Raw genomic sequence first — 19,724 nt, 5'->3', positions numbered from 1 at the left:
GATCCTGTCATGGCAAGATATGAGATATACAGAATCTTGCCAGAGAGACTCAAAGCATGGTCTGAAATTTTAATAAACGTCATACACAGAGAATAATGAACACAGTCCTGTGAAAGGAATGAAATGATTGATCCTGTTACGACACAAAAAGAGGGCAAGGAAGAATAACCCACCAGCTTATCAGTACTCCCTAATACTGAAGACGACAAAGGCTGACTGGAAATCGTTCCTTGTTTTAAAGCAGCATCCATGTTTGATTCCTTCCAATCTGCACTGGAGATTTGTGGTGGCTTTACCACAGGAGCTGAGTTCTGCTTAAGTGCTGGCCAGTTTCCATCATTTGCTTAAAACAAAGAAAAAAATTACTTAAGGGTTACCGATGTGCAAACTTATCAAGAATAAATAAATTTCCAACAGAAAAACAGAAAATGAGACAGAATCAATTATTCAGATTAATAACATCAGAGTATGATTAAAGATACCAAAAATCAGCACTGTAAGCAAGGGCTGGAATCAAGTGGGGGGTCCCATGCTTAACCCTCAGGCAAAACAAACTGCCTGTGATACTGTTGTTGCTCTGAATACTATTAAATGTGGGTCTAGAGTCTTCATAATTGTGGGGATATCTTTGCAAATTTCTGGGAGCTCCAGAAAAAATGAAGGATAAATACAATAGTATTAATCTTTTGGATTAAAACTTAAGTAGGTTTCATATATCATATTGAAAGGAAATTAATTAAAAGTTAAGTCTTTTGATTTCTGATTTGACAGTAAAGATAATTGTATCTTATAGCTTTGTGCAACATACAGTTCAAAAACTGCTGTTTTGTGTTTTCTGAGTGCCACGAAGAGCTGGCTTCAGGCCCAACATCAAGGTCTGAGACTGTCCAAGATCTTTTATTACCATCATCTGGGGTAGTACAAGAAATCAGAAAGTCAAGTGAATACATTCCTCCCAAACATCATACCTACCTGAAAATAAGGGGCAATTTTCTAAATATGAACTGTTGCCATAGATTAAACCAACGCACACTAATCCAGTGAATACATTCCACATATAGGAAAAAGTGTCCTACCAGACACACAGCTGTAGCTCTTGAGGTTCTCTCATTTGTGTCAAGTAGGCGGTATTGAGTTGAAGCAATCATGTAAAAGATTCATGTCAATCTCCAAGTTAACAAATCACTACTAGGAACCTTCATTCCCAGCTTAATTTTGGAAGGCATATTTATGTTAGCAGTTCAGTATAGAGTCATTATTTTCCTGTTTCAGAGCAGGAAAATGGACTGGATCTATAGAACTGCAAATGGAACAGGCGTTTGTATAATTGATCTTCACCGATTCTCCCTTCCCACTGCATCTCCCCGCCCCCCTCCCTTGGCTGCTTCTGAGGATCAGGGAGCCTTTTGAGAAAAATAAGATTCAATGTACATTTCTGCGGATTTCCCTTTCCACCTGTATCCTCCTATTCCAGATCTTACACTGTTCCTGGGGGCTTTCATGAGGTGCAGGGGACTGTAGTGGGAAAGGAGAAACGTCTAAAGATCCATGCTGCAAATTCTGCTCCACTTACAGTCCTCTGGATCTAACCCAAACTATGAGGGTGCAAAAGCAGCTGTGGGTATGAATGCTTACTTAACAAACAAAAAAAAGATCCTTTTCAAGTGAGACATTGGCAAAAACTTTGCCCTGACTTTCTAAGCACTGATGAATACAAAAATACTCTTTGAAGAACAGAAGCCAATACATTTTGTAGAAAAGTTCAGGAAGTCATTCATTTTCTTTTTCTTTAAAGCAAAAAGTATTTTTGAAAGTCTCCGTTTCAAAACCCCTTTCCTGTGGCACAGAGGGCCTGTGGTTCAAGTACAACAAGCCTAAAAGCTGTGTGCAAAACTTACTTGTACAGTTTCTGGTGATCCAGAATGGCAAACCCGAGTTCAAACTTTGGGAAGGAGGGAGATCATACTGAATGTGACTGACAGCTGATTGCCCTGGGTTTCAGGTCAGTTTGGAGATTCTGGTTGCCTATTTTGAGGCTGACAGTAAATAAACTGGACCTACAGAAGATGGGCTGACTCCAGGTCCTAATACCCTTGTGCCTTTTACTACACTTACATTCCAACTGCAAATGGCATTTTAAACAGGAGTCTTTTTGACTGAATGAATGCTCATCAGTACCCAGGCACACATGAAGCTGGATCTCCCTGAATCAGAGCTGGAGGCATTTTTAATAGGTCATGCCAGTGAAAGTGAAATTCTGTCAATTTAGCTCCTTCATCTCAACAACCAATGCTATTTGGGGCTTTGATGACTGTTAGAGATATCCAAGCACCTGAAAACTACATGGCATTGAGGTGAACTCCAATTTACTTTTGAAAACAAAATGGGTAAGAGAATAAAGTGAATTGTCCATAGCCACATAATAAACAATCTAAAAAACAAACCACTAAAAAAAATATTCAAAATTATATACAAGTAATACCTGTTGTCTATGCTAAAATGTATACAGCACCATGGAATCATTATGTCCACAACCTAGTGGTTTGGTGAGACTTGAAATACTACTGTAATTAATATTAGCTGTTTAGCTTTTTTAGGTCTGAAAGAGCAATGGAGGAGATCAAAAAGAAATCTTTTTATTGCAAGTAAATAATATACACCAGCACCACTCACACACACATATATGCACAAACACACGGACACAAGCATAGAAAACACACAGCAAATCATGACAAACTGTCTAAACATTTCCATTTAGTATGCAGCTGTATGCTGGTGCTTAGATGACCGTATTAAAAAATGGGGTCTCTTAGCTTGCTAAAGATCTACGGACTCACAGTGCAGGATCTCAGAAAGAGCAGATGCTGAATGGATGACACTGTGAACAGCAGACTGAAGAGAGGGAGGTGACAGAATAGGATCCACTATAATGTCTAAATCAGAAATCTTCCAGGGAGCTGGAGATTTTTTCACACACCCATAGTCTGTATCTACAGAAGATGACCAGGCAGAACCAGTCACACAGAGAAAGAAAAAGGGGAGGAAAATTACAACATAAAAGACGAGAGAGAGATTAAAATGTAAAAGAGAACAGGAAAATACAGGGGTAAAGGTATGATATTTGGCAAAGTAAAGAAGAGCCCTCATACGGTGACTTGTAGACTGAAACCATTTTTAAGTTTCTGGTGGGAAACGTGTGAGCTTTTTAAAATCATGGGTAATTATCCTACATATAAGCATTATGAATTCTACGTGCATCATACTTGGTTATTCCAGGCATGTGTAGTTGCAACCAGACATATGGCTGAAATCAACCACTGTCTAACTGGAAGGAGGGATTGCAGAGAACTGTTCCGATAGGTATAATATAAACAATGCAGAAGGAAATAAGAGACTGGAGAAATCATTTACATAAATACATGTAACGATGTGTGGTAGTTTTTACATAGCTAGAAATGATATCCACGCTGAAACTGTTCTTATTTACACTTCCAGCAAGTTCATGTAAGCTTTTAATCAAAGCCATGTTTAATTTACCGAGTATCTGAATTGTTCCATGTAAAAAATGCAATGGGGATCCTAACTCATTCCAGTTTGACAGAAGGGACGAAGCACAGCTCTTTCATCCCCTCCCATAACACAAATGACAGTCGAAACCCATGCTGGCGAACTGCTTACCAGATTTGGATCTTCCGTGAGTCCCGCTGGTAGTGATGGTGAGAGACTGTGGCTTCACTGGGTCCACCGGCATAGTGTAACTACTGGAACTAGGAACCTGGATGTAGGGCCCCACTGCTGCAACTCTGCCCGAGGCACTCAAGGAAGACTGCGGAGATGATGTTCCGTTTATCCGATTCAACTAAAAGAGGACAGAACAAAAACTGTGTGAACGTCTATCTACCTGCACATGGTAGAATGCAGTATGTTTCACCACAGTTCAAAATCTGACAGCTTTCTGCCCCAGATGCTCTGGGTTGTATCCCACCACACCACTCAGCTTATGACTCCTGCATCAAAGGAAAGCTCCTTTGCGCTGGAGGGATGCACTTCCATTAACAGAGTTTATTTATTTGGTCTGTTTATGCCCACTTTTTCCCCAGTAGGGACTCAATGTGGCTGACATTACTTTCTTCTCCTCTACTGTTAACTTCACAACCATCCTGTGAGATAGATCAGGCTAAGTGTGTGTGATTGGCCTCAGGAGGACACCTAGTGAACTTGCACAGCAGAGTGGGCATTGGATCCTGGATCTCCCAGGTCCTGGCCTGGTTTTCTAACCACTACACCAGCTAGCTCATGCTTCTACTCGAACCAGAAATCTGAATTTCCAAATGATGTTTCTGAAGGTCTTACTGCTCTTCTACAATCTGTATTCTCCAGCTACTGTGGTGTCTCCGGTGCCAGAAAGTACACATGACTGAATGCTCCTTTCACCTCTCTCTTGAATGCCATCTTATCCCACTGGCTCCCTGCCACAAAGGTACAGCCTGCACACTATGAAACTCATGTGATTAATCATGAGGATTAAGGCAGTTCTACTGGCACTTTACAAATCACCACCGAACCATTATTCTATTGTTCCTAGTCTGACAACAATAGTGTTCCTCGGCAGGAAACTGTATTTCTGCATCGGTTTCAGCTTATATGGAACTCGCTGTAAAATTCCACGTCCGATTTAAACTCTCAGAGTACGCTAGCAGTATTCTTTAAATGGCAGGTTGAATTTAAAGTTAATCTGAGCAGATTATGACAAGCCGTAAATAACATATTCTCAGTTTTTAAAAAGATCACGGACATTGTTTGAAAGCCTTTAATTTCTGAACAAAGTTAAGAGAGAGAAAATGTGCAATGAATAGCATTTTGAGGCTGGAGACAATGGAAATTTTTATGATGAGCTTTGCAGAAGTCACTGAAATGTGGCCCTTTTAATAGTTTATCTTACAGGGATGTTTTCTTTTTGACGTGCCTCAACTTTTTTCTTGTACAGGCGTTCGCGCAGCTCACTGATACGCTTGTCCATCATGGCCACCTCCATGTTGCGTTTGTTCAGAAGTTCCTTCTGCTGCTGGAGCTTCGTGTTCTGCTCCTGGTTAAGCCTGTTACGAATCTTGAAAAACCACAGCAGTTGTCATTCATAGCTGACACTGTTCCACTTCCAGTTGTTGAGGTAAACAACAAACAAATCTGTGGCTGGGATCCCAAGAACTACTTTAGGGGAGCCCAATGGCTTGAGTGTGCTCGGAGGAATGCTTAACTTTGGAACAGCTGACCCCCCTGTGCTGTATCACAAGTTTTTTTTTAAGTTTAATTTTTGGTAAAGTCTCAAAATGCTCTGAGACTAGGATTCCTTAAGGACCACCAGCTCTCTTGTGAGCCTGCACAGACTGTATGACCCTCTTCCTCAGCCATGCTTCGTGTCCCCCTGCCTCCTTGGGTACTTCCGTCCCCAGTGCTCTCTGCTAATGGCCCCAGCAACCGACCTTTCCCATGTCTGATACCCGCTACAGTTTCCCAAGCTCAATCCACCATCAGTGTAGTTTAACTTGCATCACCACCCACATCAGCCTTGCACAGCTGTGCTCTACTAACTAAACACAGCCCATCAGCAATGTACAGTGTACCACTGCAGGCTCAATGACTCAGTTTTGCCCCCAGTTTTGCAACAGGGAGATTATTCAAAGCACCCGGGAAGGCTATCACACATGGCAGGTGGGCTGTGGTCAGCTTGGTGAGTCACAAGCTGTGCAGGCCTGCTATCACTTAATGTGGACATAAATATACTGACCCCGATAAACAGTCAAGGTCGAATGTACCTATGACAAGGAAGAACTCACTTTTCTTAAATCTAACAAGCTCTGTTATGTCTTGAATATTTACCTGTAACTCTTGGTACAATTTCTTTAATTCTACAGCTGCAGGCCCCGTCATCTGTCCATTGTATGACTGGAATCCATTCAACTTCCCTTTTCTCAAGTCTTCCAGCTGTTGAGTAAGTTGGTCTACTTTTAACACTGCAGCTTGTAACTCCTGTTGCTTTTCTTGGAACATGGCACTGATATGCTCTATCTCAGTAGCTGGAATTAAAATATAAAATTATATGCACACAAATTAGTTTAGCAGCCATAAGAGACACTCTGCAAATATTTTCCTCCCTGCTTCTGCCTTATCTGTGCAGAAGAATTTTGGGGCAAGGAAGAGTGAAAGAGAAGACATGTCAGGTGACATCTGTATCGGTGTCAGGCCTGTGAGTGGCAACCCCAATTCTGTGTTAGAACATAAGAACATAAGAACATAAGCAAAGCCATGTTGGATCAGGCCAGTGGCCCATCCAGTCCAACATTCTGTCACACACAGTGGCTAGAAATCCAGTGCCATCTAAAGGACTGTCAGTGAGGCCAGGACACCAGAAGCCCTCCCACTGCCTTCCTTCCAGCACCAAGACAACAGAGCACCACCTCCCCACAAAGAGAATACCATCTATCTCCTGTGGCTAATAGCCACTGATGGACCTCTGCTCCATATATTTGTCCAGTCCCCTCTTGAAGCTGGCAATGCTTGTAGCTGCCACCACCTCCTGTGGCAACGAATTCCATGTGTTTATCACCCTTTGTGTAAAGTAGTATTTTCTTCTATCTGTTCTAACCCGACTGCTCAATAATTTCATAGAGTGCCCACGAGTTCTTGTATTGTGAGAAAGGGAGAAAAACACATCTTTCTCGACCTTCTCTAACCCGTGCATTATCTTGTAAACCTCTATCATGTCTCCCCTCAGTCGTCTTTTCTCCAGGCTAAAGAGCCCCAAGCGCCTCAATCTTTCCTCATAGGGAAAGTGTTCCAACCCTTTAATCATTTTAGTTGCCCTTCTCTGTACTTTTTCCAGTGCTATGATATCTTTTTTAAGGTGTGGCGACCAGAACTGTACACAGTACTCCAAATGAGGCCTCACCATCGATTTATACAGAGGCATTATGATACCGGCTGATTTGTTTTCAATCCCTTTCCTAATAACCCCTAGCATAGCATTAGCTTTTTTTATGGCAGTCGCACACTGTGCTGACGTTTTTAGTGAGTTATCTATCATGACTCCAAGATCTCTCTCTTGGTCAGTCTCCGCCAGTTCAGACCCCATCAACTTGTATTTATATTTTGGATTTTTGGTTCCAATGTGCATTACTTTGCACTTGGCTACATTGAACCTCATTTGCCACATGGATGCCCACTCTTCTAGCCTCGACAGATCCCTTTGGAGTGCCTCACAATCCTCTCTGGCTTTCACCACCCTGAACAATTTCGTGTCATCTGCAAATTTAGCCACTTCACTGCTTAATCCCAATTCCAAATCATTAATAAACAAGTTAAAAAGCATTGGACCCAATACCGACCCCTGTGGCACCCCACTGCTCACCACCCTCCACTGTGAGAAGTGCCCGTTTATGCTCACTCTCTGTTTCCTATTAATTAGCCAGTTTTCGATCCACAAGAGGACTTGGCCCTTTATCCCATAGCTACTGAGCTTACTTAGGAGCCTTTGATGAGGAACTTTGTCAAAAGCTTTCTGGAAGTCAAGATAAACAATATCTATCGGGTCTCCCTTGTCCACTTGTTTGTTCACTCCCTCAAAGAACTCTAACAGATTGGTGAGACAAGATCTTCCCTTACAGAACCCATGCTGAGTTTTCCTCATCAGCTTTTGGTCATCAATGTGCCCACTAATTTTATTTTTGATAATAGTTTCCACCAACTTACCCGGTATTGACGTCAGGCTGACTGGCCTGTAATTTCCCGGATCTCCCCTGGAACCTTTTTTAAAGATGGGGACAACATTAGCTACCTTCCAGTCCTCAGGAACAGATGCAGAGTTTAATGACAGATTACATATTTTTGTGAGGAGATCTACAAGTTCACACTTGAGTTCTTTCAGAACTCTTGGATGTATGCCATCTGGGCCCGGTGATTTATCAGTTTTTAAATTATCTAGCAGTCGCATAACCTCCTCTCTCGTCACCTCAATGTGACTCAGGTCTTTCAAAACCCCTCCCAAAGTCAGTGCTTCCGGAGTGGGCATGCACTTCTTATCTTCCACAGTGAAGACAGAAGCAAAGAACGCATTCAGCTTCTCGGCCATTTCCCTATCACCCTTTAGTAATCCTTTTACGCCTTGGTCATCCAAGGGCCCCACGGCCTCCCTAGCTGGTTTCCTACTTCTAATATATTTAAAGAATTGTTTATTGTTTTTCTTTATGTTCTTTGCAATATGCTCCTCATATTCCCTTTTTGCCTGTCTGATCACAGACTTGCACTTTTTTTGCCACAGCTTATGCTCCTTTTTATCAACCTCACTCCGACTAGTTTTCCACTGCCTAAAAGAATCCTTTTTACCTTTTACAGCTTCTATTACATTGCTTGTTAACCATGCTGGCCTTTTCCTAAACCTATTTGTGCCTTTCCTAACCAGCGGTATATATTTAATTTGAGCTTCCAGGATTGTAGTTTTAAATAGTCTCCAAGATTCCCCAAGTGTTTTGACCTTTTTTACTTTCCCTTTCAGTTTCTTCTTCACGTACCCCCTCATCTCAGAAAAGTTACCCCTTTTGAAGTTAAACATGGCTGTGTTGGTCTTATTTGGCAATTTCCTATTTATACATATGTTGTACTCAATAACATTATGGTCACTGTTCCCAAGTGGTGCAATCACATTTACATCTCTCACCAGGTCTTCAGCATTACTGAGGACCAAATCCAGGATCACCTCTCCCCTAGTAGGTTCTGTAACCATCTGTTCCATAGCACAGTCATTGAGACAGTCTAGAAACTCACTTTCTCTCCCCCGATTCGAACACCCATTGGCCCAGTCAATGTGTGGGTAGTTAAAATCACCCATTACAACACAGTTTTTTTGTTTAGCAGCCATCTTTAATCCTGTCATCATTTTATAATCCTCCTCTATTTTCTGATCTGGAGGGCGATAACAAACTCCCACAGTTAAGTTTCCATTTGGGCCCGTAATTTCAACCCATAGCATTTCCAGAAGCGAATCTAATTCAGTTACCTTCTCAATCTTACTGGAATGTATACCTTCTCTGACATATAGAGCCACCCCACCACCAACCCTTCCCTCCCTATCCTTCCGATATAATTTATATCCAGGAATCACCGTGTCCCACTGATTTTCCTCATCCCACCAAGTTTCTGATATGCCCACAATGTCTATGGATTCGCCCAACACTAAACATTCCAGCTCCCCAATTTTACCTCGGACACTTCTAGCATTTGTATATAAACACCTGTAACTTCCCCGGCACACTTTGCCTCGAGACGTAGTTAGGTCATCTGCACTGTTTGTCTCCATCTCAGTTGACAACTCTAATCTATCTCCCTGTAGAAGTGTTATACCTAGCCCTTCATCTCTCTGAGATGAACCATCCTGAACCAGAGACACTTTATCTCTTGTCGGCTTTCCCCTAGCATTTAGTTTAAAAACTGCTCTGCCACCTTTTTGATTTTAAGTGCCAGCAGCCGGGTTCCTTCTCGGGACAAGTGGAGACCGTCTCTCTTGTACAGCTCCCGCTTGTCCCAAAAAGAATCCCAGTGCCTAACAAACTTGAACCCTTCCTCCCTACACCATCGTCTCATCCACGCATTGAGACTCCTGATCTGCGTTTGTCTCTCTGGCCCTGCGCGTGGAACAGGTAGCACTTCTGAGAAGGCTACCTTGGAGGTCCTGGCCTTGAGTCTCCTGCCTAACAGCCTAAATTTTTGTTCCAAGACCTCACGACTGCATTTCCCAACATCGTTGGTTCCAACATGGACCACGACCGCTGACTCTTCCCCAGCACTATCTACCAGCCTATCTATAACACGCGTAATGTCCGCTACCTTCGCACCAGGCAGGCAAGTCACCATACGGTCAGAACGCGGTTGTGCCACCCAGCTATCTACTTGTCTAAGGATCGAATCACCAACTACCAAGAGCCTCCCTCCCGCCCCACCCAGGGATGGTTCCTTGATGCGAAAGGAAACCTGCTCACCAACTGAAGAAGAGGTCCCTTCTGAGGGCATGTTCCCCTTATCCTCAATACGGTGCCCTGATTCCACAAGATCCTCATTCTCCTTGACAACAAGAACGCTGCCATTTTTAGAGTGGGACACATCTGTCCTGTCCCTGAGAATCTTGTCCTCGTGCCTATCTAACTGTCTCCGCTTCTCCAGGTCAGCCACCTTGGCCTCAAGGGTACGTACTCGTTCCCTGAGAACCAGGAGCTCCTTGCAGCGAGCACACATCCAGGACTTCTGACCAGAAGGCAGATAGTCATACATGTGACACTCAGTGCAATACACTGGAAAGCCCCCAACCCCCTGCTGGCATTCTGACTTCATTATTCTGTTTTAGGAATAACACACTAAGAGGAAAGAAAACGGCTATGATCCCCCGGCTAAGAGCCACAGGCCAAGAGCCCTTTAGCGCCAAAGGCTCGCGCCCCTGCCCAGCAGTTGCCTTTTCAATGCAAAAGGTCACTTCCTGCTAAGCACAGGAGGTGAGCACAAAGGGGGGGTGTGGCTTGTACTCCAGCAACCCCCAGCAGCCTTACAAACACACTCACCCTCAAACACAATCAAGCCCAAACACACTCAGCCTCAAAACTACACTCAAATCAACACAAAACTACACACAAAAAGCCCCAAAGCTAGAGAGGACCACCCTTAGCTTCTCAGCTTAACCCACCACAGCCAAGAAAGGCAAAAAGCCCTTACCTCCTCTAGCAGCTGCAGACCATGTGCTCCTGAGCCCAGGTGACTCTGCTCTGCCCTGCCCCTGCCCAGCAGTTGCCTTTTCAATGCAAAAGGTCACTTCCTGCTAAGCACAGGAGGTGAGCACAAAGGGGGTGTGTGGCTTGTACTCCAGCAACCCCCAGCAGCCTTACAAACACACTCACCCTCAAACACAATCAAGCCCAAACACACTCAGCCTCAAAACTACACTCAAATCAACACAAAACTACACACAAAAAGCCCCAAAGCTAGAGAGGACCACCCTTAGCTTCTCAGCTTAACCCACCACAGCCAAGAAAGGCAAAAAGCCCTTACCTCCTCTAGCAGCTGCAGACCATGTGCTCCTGAGCCCAGGTGACTCTGCTCTGCCCTGCCCCTGCCCAGCAGTTGCCTTTTCAATGCAAAAGGTCACTTCCTGCTAAGCACAGGAGGTGAGCACAAAGGGGGGGTGTGGCTTGTACTCCAGCAACCCCCAGCAGCCTTACAAACACACTCACCCTCAAACACAATCAAGCCCAAACACACTCAGCCTCAAAACTACACTCAAATCAACACAAAACTACACACAAAAAGCCCCAAAGCTAGAGAGGACCACCCTTAGCTTCTCAGCTTAACCCACCACAGCCAAGAAAGGCAAAAAGCCCTTACCTCCTCTAGCAGCTGCAGACCATGTGCTCCTGAGCCCAGGTGACTCTGCTCTGCCCTGCCCCTGCCCAGCAGTTGCCTTTTCAATGCAAAAGGTCACTTCCTGCTAAGCACAGGAGGTGAGCACAAAGGGGGTGTGTGGCTTGTACTCCAGCAACCCCCAGCAGCCTTACAAACACACTCACCCTCAAACACAATCAAGCCCAAACACACTCAGCCTCAAAACTACACTCAAATCCTTCGGTGTTCCGAAGCCTAAGTGCACACGATCTTGGAATGCTCAATAGGCTACGCCCAAGTCATACGGAAGAGCCTTTGAAAGATGGAACTGGTTCTCTAGGATCAACTTAACATCATATAAGCTAGTCACCTTGAGTCTCTGTGAGGGGAAAGGCAGGCTAAGAATGTAATAAATAAAGAAGGGGCAAACATAGGAGGTGAGGAGGTTGAAATGGTAGACGAAATAGTCACGTATCTCTGCTCCATGTACCAGGACGCTCATTCCAAAAACATGTTTCTGCTAAAGGCCTCCATAGGATTGGCTTGGGTGACTGTAATTAAGTCTAAGATATATAAAGAATTATTTCCAGCTTCCAATATCCCTAAAAACAGAAAGTAATTTCAGCTTACTACCAGTTTGTACTATTTTGGTCAGTTCACAGCCATGTCCTAACGTTAATAAAACACAGTTTGATGTGGGTAGTCGTGTTGGTCTGCAGCAGAAGAGCAAGATTCGAATCCAGCGGCACCTTAAAAGACCAATAAAATTTCCAGGGTATAAGGTTTCAAGAGTCAAAGCTCTCCTTCATCAAAAGGGAGTGCTGACTTGAAAACTTAGACCCTGGAAATCTTCTTGGACTTAAGGTGCTACTGGACTCAAATCTTGATCAAAGTTGTGTTCACAAATGACACAGGAAACTGCTAGTGCAAATTGGTCTATACATGGATACAGTTGCAGCTGTTCCCTTCCATCACAATATCTCAAAAACATGCTGTCATGATAACAAAAACAGCATCCAGGTGATTTCATGTTCAGAAAGGCTCACTTTAATGTTTCACGGTGCCAAATTAGCACTGTAATAGCTCCCATTTAAGGGCATCTGATTATGTTATCCAGCCCCAAGTCAGCTATTGTACCTAGAACTGCAAGTTATGTATGTAACGAAAGAAAGAGGAAGAAACCATCCATACACAAATTGCCATTCATAATCTTGCTGTAATCCACCTGCCCTCTCATGGCACGAATTTTTTTCAGCTTTGTCTCCTGGGTCTCCACTCTTTCTTTCAGTTTTTGAAGCTTTTCCGTCTCAGAAACAGACTGTTGCTGACGGCGTTCTTGCTGCTTGAGATAACGTAAACGTTGTTCCTATCAAAATGAGAACATGTAATCGTGTTATTTTTAGAAGCGCATTACCAGCCACTAAAATTCATTTTGAGATAAACCCAGTAGTTAAAGCAAATAAGTTTTCTTGCCTGCTGAGCTTTCAATCTGAGAATAAATGTATTTAAGTTAATAACATAAAATGAATTTTTAAAATATCCCCTTTACATAAAGCTTTTTGTCTAAACAGACTGCATTTTAAATTTTTCAAAAGATATCAAATGTTTGCAGTACAGACTCTACAAACCCAAACCTCTCACGGATACAAAAACAATTCAAGTTGAAAAATTCATTCCAACACATCTGCGAGGCTTCCTGAAACATGTATTTCCTGCTGCTCAGACACGCTTCCTCCCACAGCAAAATGGCTCCTAACCCTCCATTACACAATTTCCCAGAGGAAACAATGACCCACAGAGCACTACAAACCGGCACAGATAAGGAGATCTGAAGTAAGATAAGCGGCACTTCTTTAGAACGATGGCTTATGGGCAGAACAAATCCAGGAAATGCTTCCTTCTTTGCCTGCAGCATTCTTTACACAACTACAAATTTAACTTAAAACCTACTCAATTCACTTTTCATCGAATTCAGAACCAACTTCACTGTTCAAGTGCCATAAAAATACCACCTTTCCACCCAAATCAACACTCTAAAATCATCTTCATCACAGATGTATACCTGCAATGAAATGCCAAGTCTGCTACGGTCAGTAGGGGACACTTTGCTGATGGCACTAAAATCTGGGTTGCCTATGGATACCACAAGTTTAGATCAAATACTTGCTGTCTATATATACACATCAAAAGATCATCTGGCCAATCTTTTGGGTTATCACCAAGGGCTGTTATTCCACCAGAAAACTAGTTCAACTGCACTGTAGCTGTCTTGAACGTATGCATTCATGCAAAGATTTACTGCACTGCTGCAGCAGCATGAAGCCATAACACTCCACCAGGGCAAGAGACTTTGAGGTGGATCCTGCCTGCTTTTTGTTTTGAACTGTCTGTCATAAAATCAAGCTGAAACTCCCCAGTGACTAGCACACTCTCTGAAAACAGGGGAACAACACAGATTGAGACTGTCTCCCTCTGTCTCATGAAGCCAATCTAGACAAAAACAGCATCACACCCAGGATGCCTCATCACCAACACAGGATCAATATTATGTTAGTTCTTGATCATCAAATTTTCCATACTGCTCGGATATAGAGATTTTTGCTAAGGCAGCACGTTTTCAGCCCCCTCCCCTCCATTTCTATCCCTACAGGAAGTGAAGTTTACCTTGGCAACCAACATTTGTTGCTGATTTTCGATCTGCTGCTGTTGCCTGGCAGCCATATCCTGAAGTTCAGAAAGTGTGAGTTCAACACGTGGATTCCCAACCTGGGGCATGTACAAAAAAGCAACATTAGAGTGTTACCACATACTGCGAGCTCTCAGAATCTTTCCATGTTTTCAATGGTTACTGAAAGTTTGTTATTTAATAAACAATCCTAGATATAATTAAGAAGCAGTATACTCTCAGCCCTTTCCAGTTTCTTTTAAACATCCAGATTCATATTGCATTTATAAAAATGCCTCCCTGAACAATTCTGTTTTACACAGTTTACAGAATACCAGAAGTGTGTACGGGGAGGACAAACTGTGAGCAGAAAAGAGGCCACTCTGGGAAGTCCTGCAGAGCTGGTATCTTTTAGTCTCACATGGAATTCCTGAAAAATCAGCATAAGCTGTAGCTGTGCTTTGTTTGCGAAAAGGAAGGTTACAGGAACAAACAAGACAAGAACTGGGGAGTGAGACAGAAAAAGCAAGTACCATCACAGGGCTCCTGGGGAGACACAGGGCTCCTGGGGAGACAAACTGGAGCTCGTTTGGTGCACTTCAGACAGATACAGTCCAGGAGGGAGTGTATTTGGACTTGGTTCAAGAACTCTAAAAAGTGAAGAAGTCTCCAAGTTTGTATCCTAATCTGGGAGCTAGATGGGTTAAAAGCTAGTGAAAAGTGAAAGTGAGAGTGAGAGTGAGAGAGAGAGAGAGAGAGAGAGAGACTATTTGCTTGTTCTGGATTACTGAACTGCTGTAGAAAAATAAAACTTCTCTCAGAGGTAGGGATATTTGCATAAATCAATGGAGCTGCAGTTCATTTCTTCCAGAATCCCTTCATCTACTGGTACCCAGTAACTACACATGCAGCACACAGACGTGCAGTAACGTCAGATCTCAGAAGCATAGCACTAGCGCTGATGTTTGGGGCATGCTGCAGTATGCTTTCCCATCTCACAAACGGCGGCACAAAAACAAAAATAGGAAGTAACTCATAATGCTTAGCACCAGATAAATGACAATGCTAAAGGTTAAAAGCCTCAGCATTTCTCTTAAATGTGAGCTGACCACGCTGCCAGGATCTGGTAAGGATCTCTCACTTCCATCCCATATGTGATACAAGCAAAAAACTCAGCAGATTTCTGATCTGTATCTGACTCGCTGTTTATCTTGCTGCTTAAATGCATTTCATAGCTATTATTTTAGTCTATTCTTACTTACTTGTAGCGTGATTTTATATGTATTTCCTTGGACACTGAGATAGCAATCCTAAGCAGGTCTACTCAAAGGAGCTTACTCACAGGAAAGTGTTCTCAGGATTGCACTGTGAGCCCACGAAATGGGCCTTACTATCGTTAAGTGTGTACAAGATTGTAGCCATACACCCCAAGCTGATCCATGTTTACTCAGGAGCAAGTTCCACTAAATTCAACCAAACATACTCTCAGCAAAGTGAGAGCCCACATGGTGTAGTGGTTAGAGCGCCGGGCCAGGACATGGGATGACCAGGTTCGACTCCCTGTTCTGCCATGGAATGGGTGACCGTGGGCCTGTCACGATCTTTCAGCCTAAGGCTGTTGCGGTAAGGACAAAATAGAGGACTGGAGAAGCAAGTGATTAGTCACTCGGGGTTCCAATTAGGAAGAAAAGCAGGATGGAGATACAATTTTTACAAATAAACTGTGCACAGGGGTGCAGACTTACCCAGAGTCTATTCTTCACAAATGGCTGTACACATAAAATGACATAAAGCGGACTTTTATCACCTTATTGTAACTTGGAAGAGAAGCCTATATGAAATAGGTTCTTCATATGGAAAAAAATTAAAAACTCATCTGAGAAAATGCCAGTATTTTCTCTGACATGGTAACTGTGGGGTTTTTCTCATGGTGATTATTTTAAACAAATATAAAAATGTGTGGTGAAAGTGAGTGCATGCAGGCTTCATCTCAACAACGAACACGTGAATCACGCTGCATAGAGCAGAACATGCCAGGATACTAGATCTGTCCTGACCATCAGCAGGCTTGTTGCATTCCTTTTCATTTCCTTTGAACCGGAGCTGTTAAGAGCCCCCTGGGGCTGTGGGCAGCTATACCTAAAGGTAGACCTGAAGACCCCACGGTCAGTGGTTTGTACCGCAGCTGCAGCAAGCAGAAGAGATTGCTGTGCTTACCAGGCAAGAAAAGAGGGGCAGGCAAACTGGAAGGAATATATGCCATATCTGGCCAACCCAGAAACGTCTCCCAGAGACAGGCAGCAGGGTTCAACTCTCTGTTGTTTTATATGATTATACAGGGTCCAAGGAAACACATCACTTTCATATATTTTGTGAACATAATGTGCTTCCTCTTCATGTACTTGCATGGTAAGGTTTTTGCTCCTAAATACTGAATTTCTGTAATTGTCCTCAGACACCATTATTTGTTTATTTGGACATTTATATATTGCCTTTCCATTCTAAATAGATGGATTATAATGTAAAAATTCTGCCACGCCCCCCCCAAACCAACCCATACACCATAAAACCATAAACACTGCAATAAATATGATACAGTTCTCTTGAAAAAAGTGGGTAGGATATCTGAAGAAGGGACCCTAAGCTTGTGGCAAATAAAATTAGGAGACAACATCAAAGGAGGGTCAAGGCACTGACGTGGCTGCACTTATGAAATCGCGTAGATTCATGACACTAAAAAAAAGAAAATGCTCAGCTATGGGAGGAAGGTAAGTACAACAGTGAGAAAGGCGGACTATAGATAGCCTATAAACAAACAAACTCTACAAGTCTGTCAGACCAGACCAGACCAAACACACCCAAAGTTTCACTTCACCTAAAGCTCACGTACTTGGCCTTCCACTACTATATGCCACATCTTGTATTCGTATAAACAGGTCTTGGTTTTTAAAAAATGGAGTGAAATTATACCCACAAACTGGATATGAGATTTTAAGAAAAACAAGAACCCTGTTTCTAGCAACTTGGGCCGGCTATGAGACGTTGACATTCTGCATTACGCTGCGGCTCACCTATACACCCCCTGGAGGAACTCAAGGGCCTGCTGCTCTCCTTGAACTTGAGAGTCCTCCTACCTGTGCCCTCAGCATGCATCAACACTGACACAGCCAGGAACGCTGTCAGGTTAGGAAACACTGAAAGAATTATGTCAGAATAAGATGCAGAAGGAGGAGTGTCACAGCTACCCTTGAAAATCAGAAATGTTGCCTTTTAAAAATTACGTAATCCTGTTTCAAAAATTAAAGTACTGAATTAGACCTACATTTGTATTAAACAGTCTTCTTTCGGAAAATCTCAGTGGACCAACATATCCTCAGTTCATACAGTAAAGCAAAAACAACCCTCTTTAAGAAAGTATGATCTAAAAGAAAGGACTGACCTCGAGAGCAGGCTTAAACCAGAAAAACTTGTGTTAGATAAATTAACCAATGATGATTCAATTTTTATGACTGAGAAATTGCATATAAATGAAACATTAACATGGCATTACACTCAATAAGACTGCAAATATTAAAATTCTATTGGCATTTTCAAGGTATTCTTACGTGAAGTAATTTTACTGCTTAAACATATTTTAAATTAATACCATGACTAAAAAATGGACAAATTTCAAAGGAAGTCATTTCAGAATTCTGCCAAACAAATCAAAACAGACTACTATGACAACCACTTTATAGTTACAGGCATACCTTCTCTAAAATTGTTGGTTTCAGAGGGAAAAAAATCTTTACCTTAAGCAGCATCCATAATGAATTTAACTCTTTAGCATGGGGGAAGGAAGGGAGAGCGAAAAACATAAATCAGACTGAAACCTGTAGCTTTACTCATCGTTTGCTTCCTTTTCATCCGCATGGCAAAAGAATGATTGAGGAAGAAAAAGCACGATTCCTCTTCAGCCTCAGAACTGTGGATTTCAGAGATCAGCACCCATGTGCTAGGCCTTCAAAGTAGGGCAGCCAGCCTTTGAACATCAAGGAACTTAGTAATAAAAGCACTCCCCCCAGCAGACGACTCTTTCTTGAAAGGTCTAGTTAATCACTGAGGTTCAAGCTTTTAATCTCGTTCATTATAATTCACTGTTAAAATTCAGACAAAATGGCTGATGGAACACAGAAAAGCTTGCAATACTGCAAATCCAAGCAAAGCCTTGGTTCAGAAGATTGTGCTCAAGGAAAACACGACTATATTCTCAATGCTGCCAGTTTCTCTGAGCTTTGATAACTAACTTTGGTCTCTGCTCACATTATTAGCAATTCTCTACATGACATCATTCACCTTTCACAACAAACCTCAGCCTATGACACATAAGACAAAAAAACATCCTCCTTGCTCCACCAACAGGAACAATGGGAACTCCTACTTTTAAATATAAAAACAAACAAAAAGCCTTCTGCACGTTATCGGCTCCCACGCATTCCACAAATTCACTCACAGAGTAACATTCTGATGACTTGTTCAATTCTGTACACAAATCCTGTGGAATCTTGCTGTATCAGATGACTCCTAAAATGCTAATTGCTCAAAGTTCATTTGGGTTAACACTATGAACAAAACCCTTTTCCCAAATGGTATTTTGTATTTGGACTTGCTGCTTTCTTACATCTGGGCAATACGTTTAAAAAATGGAATCCAATCTGCTCAGAATCTAACCAGTGGAATTTCTCCTGCTATGTTCCGTCAGATCCTCAAAGAGAAGCGCTTTATACACTGAAATGTTATAGAAATAATGAAAATGTTTTGCTGTCACACTGTCCAACATCCTTCCCATATATGCCAATCTGTAGCCTCACTGGAAAGCTGCTGTTAAATTGCTTGCCTACTTTATTATCCTCATTTTCTTAAACCAAGAGCTAATTTACTACGAGTCAATTTGCACTGTGCCACGTTGGAATTAATATCTGGAGCTGGAAGCACCAAAAAGCAGAATTTTAAATTTTAAAATTTTATTTATACCCCACCTTTCTCCCTAACAGAGACCCGAAGTGGCTTACATCATTTTTCTCTCCTCCATTTTCTTGCCACAACAACCCTGTGAGATAGGTTAGGCTGAGAATGTGTGACTGGCCTAAGGTCACCCAACAAACTTCCATGACAGACTGGGGAAACGAACCTGGGTCGCCCAGATAGACCCTAGTCTGTAACTCTAGCTATTACGCCAAACTGGCTTTCAATGCGTGTTTGTACACACCAGGCTTCCTAACACATGTTCATGTTGTTTATAAACATGTAATTTTGACTCACACTTTATGATGTATGCAGTTTCAGAGACCATTCAGCAAAACACTTGTCATGTAAAAGTGAGAAGTGGCACTGTCTTAAGTTCTTCTTTCAGACTGGACGGCTGCATGGATGTCCATGCATCTCATGACAAAGTGGACCCATTCACAGAGGAGTAATGCTTTTTGAAACAACTGACAGCATACCTCATGACAAAGTGCAAACATAAATACCACATTCACACCCATTCACAGTGAAGATCACAAATGATTCAAATGACCCACATACTAGATGCACCTCACTGCGCACCGTGTCACAAATCTGCGCACTTGAAGAACAGATGGAGTCCCAAAGACAAAGTGAGTCA

General features: G+C 42.6%; 1 protein-coding gene across 4 annotated transcripts in view; it reads right to left on the bottom strand.

The window, feature by feature from the left end:
* The window catches only part of PPP1R13B (protein phosphatase 1 regulatory subunit 13B), an 85,908-nt gene that overhangs the window by 11,227 nt on the left and 54,957 nt on the right, over positions 1–19,724 (bottom strand). The window contains exons 5-11 of one of the 4 annotated variants that reach the window (XM_054971189.1): positions 14,080–14,181; positions 12,607–12,781; positions 5,878–6,074; positions 4,943–5,107; positions 3,679–3,859; positions 809–910; positions 174–343 (exon numbers count right to left, since the gene is read on the bottom strand). In XM_054971189.1, coding sequence (XP_054827164.1) covers positions 174–343; positions 809–910; positions 3,679–3,859; positions 4,943–5,107; positions 5,878–6,074; positions 12,607–12,781; positions 14,080–14,181 — 1,092 coding nt within the window. The remainder of the gene's footprint in view (positions 1–173; positions 344–808; positions 911–3,678; positions 3,860–4,942; positions 5,108–5,877; positions 6,075–12,606; positions 12,782–14,079; positions 14,182–19,724) is intronic. The other 3 variants (XM_054971190.1, XM_054971191.1, XM_054971192.1) reach the window with 3 other exon arrangements.

This window comes from Eublepharis macularius, chromosome 2 (genome assembly GCF_028583425.1).
Source record: "Eublepharis macularius isolate TG4126 chromosome 2, MPM_Emac_v1.0, whole genome shotgun sequence".
NCBI lineage: Eukaryota > Metazoa > Chordata > Lepidosauria > Squamata > Eublepharidae > Eublepharis > Eublepharis macularius.
The sequence above is the reverse complement of the archived record's forward strand: the minus strand, read 5'-3'. Positions and strand labels throughout refer to the sequence as shown.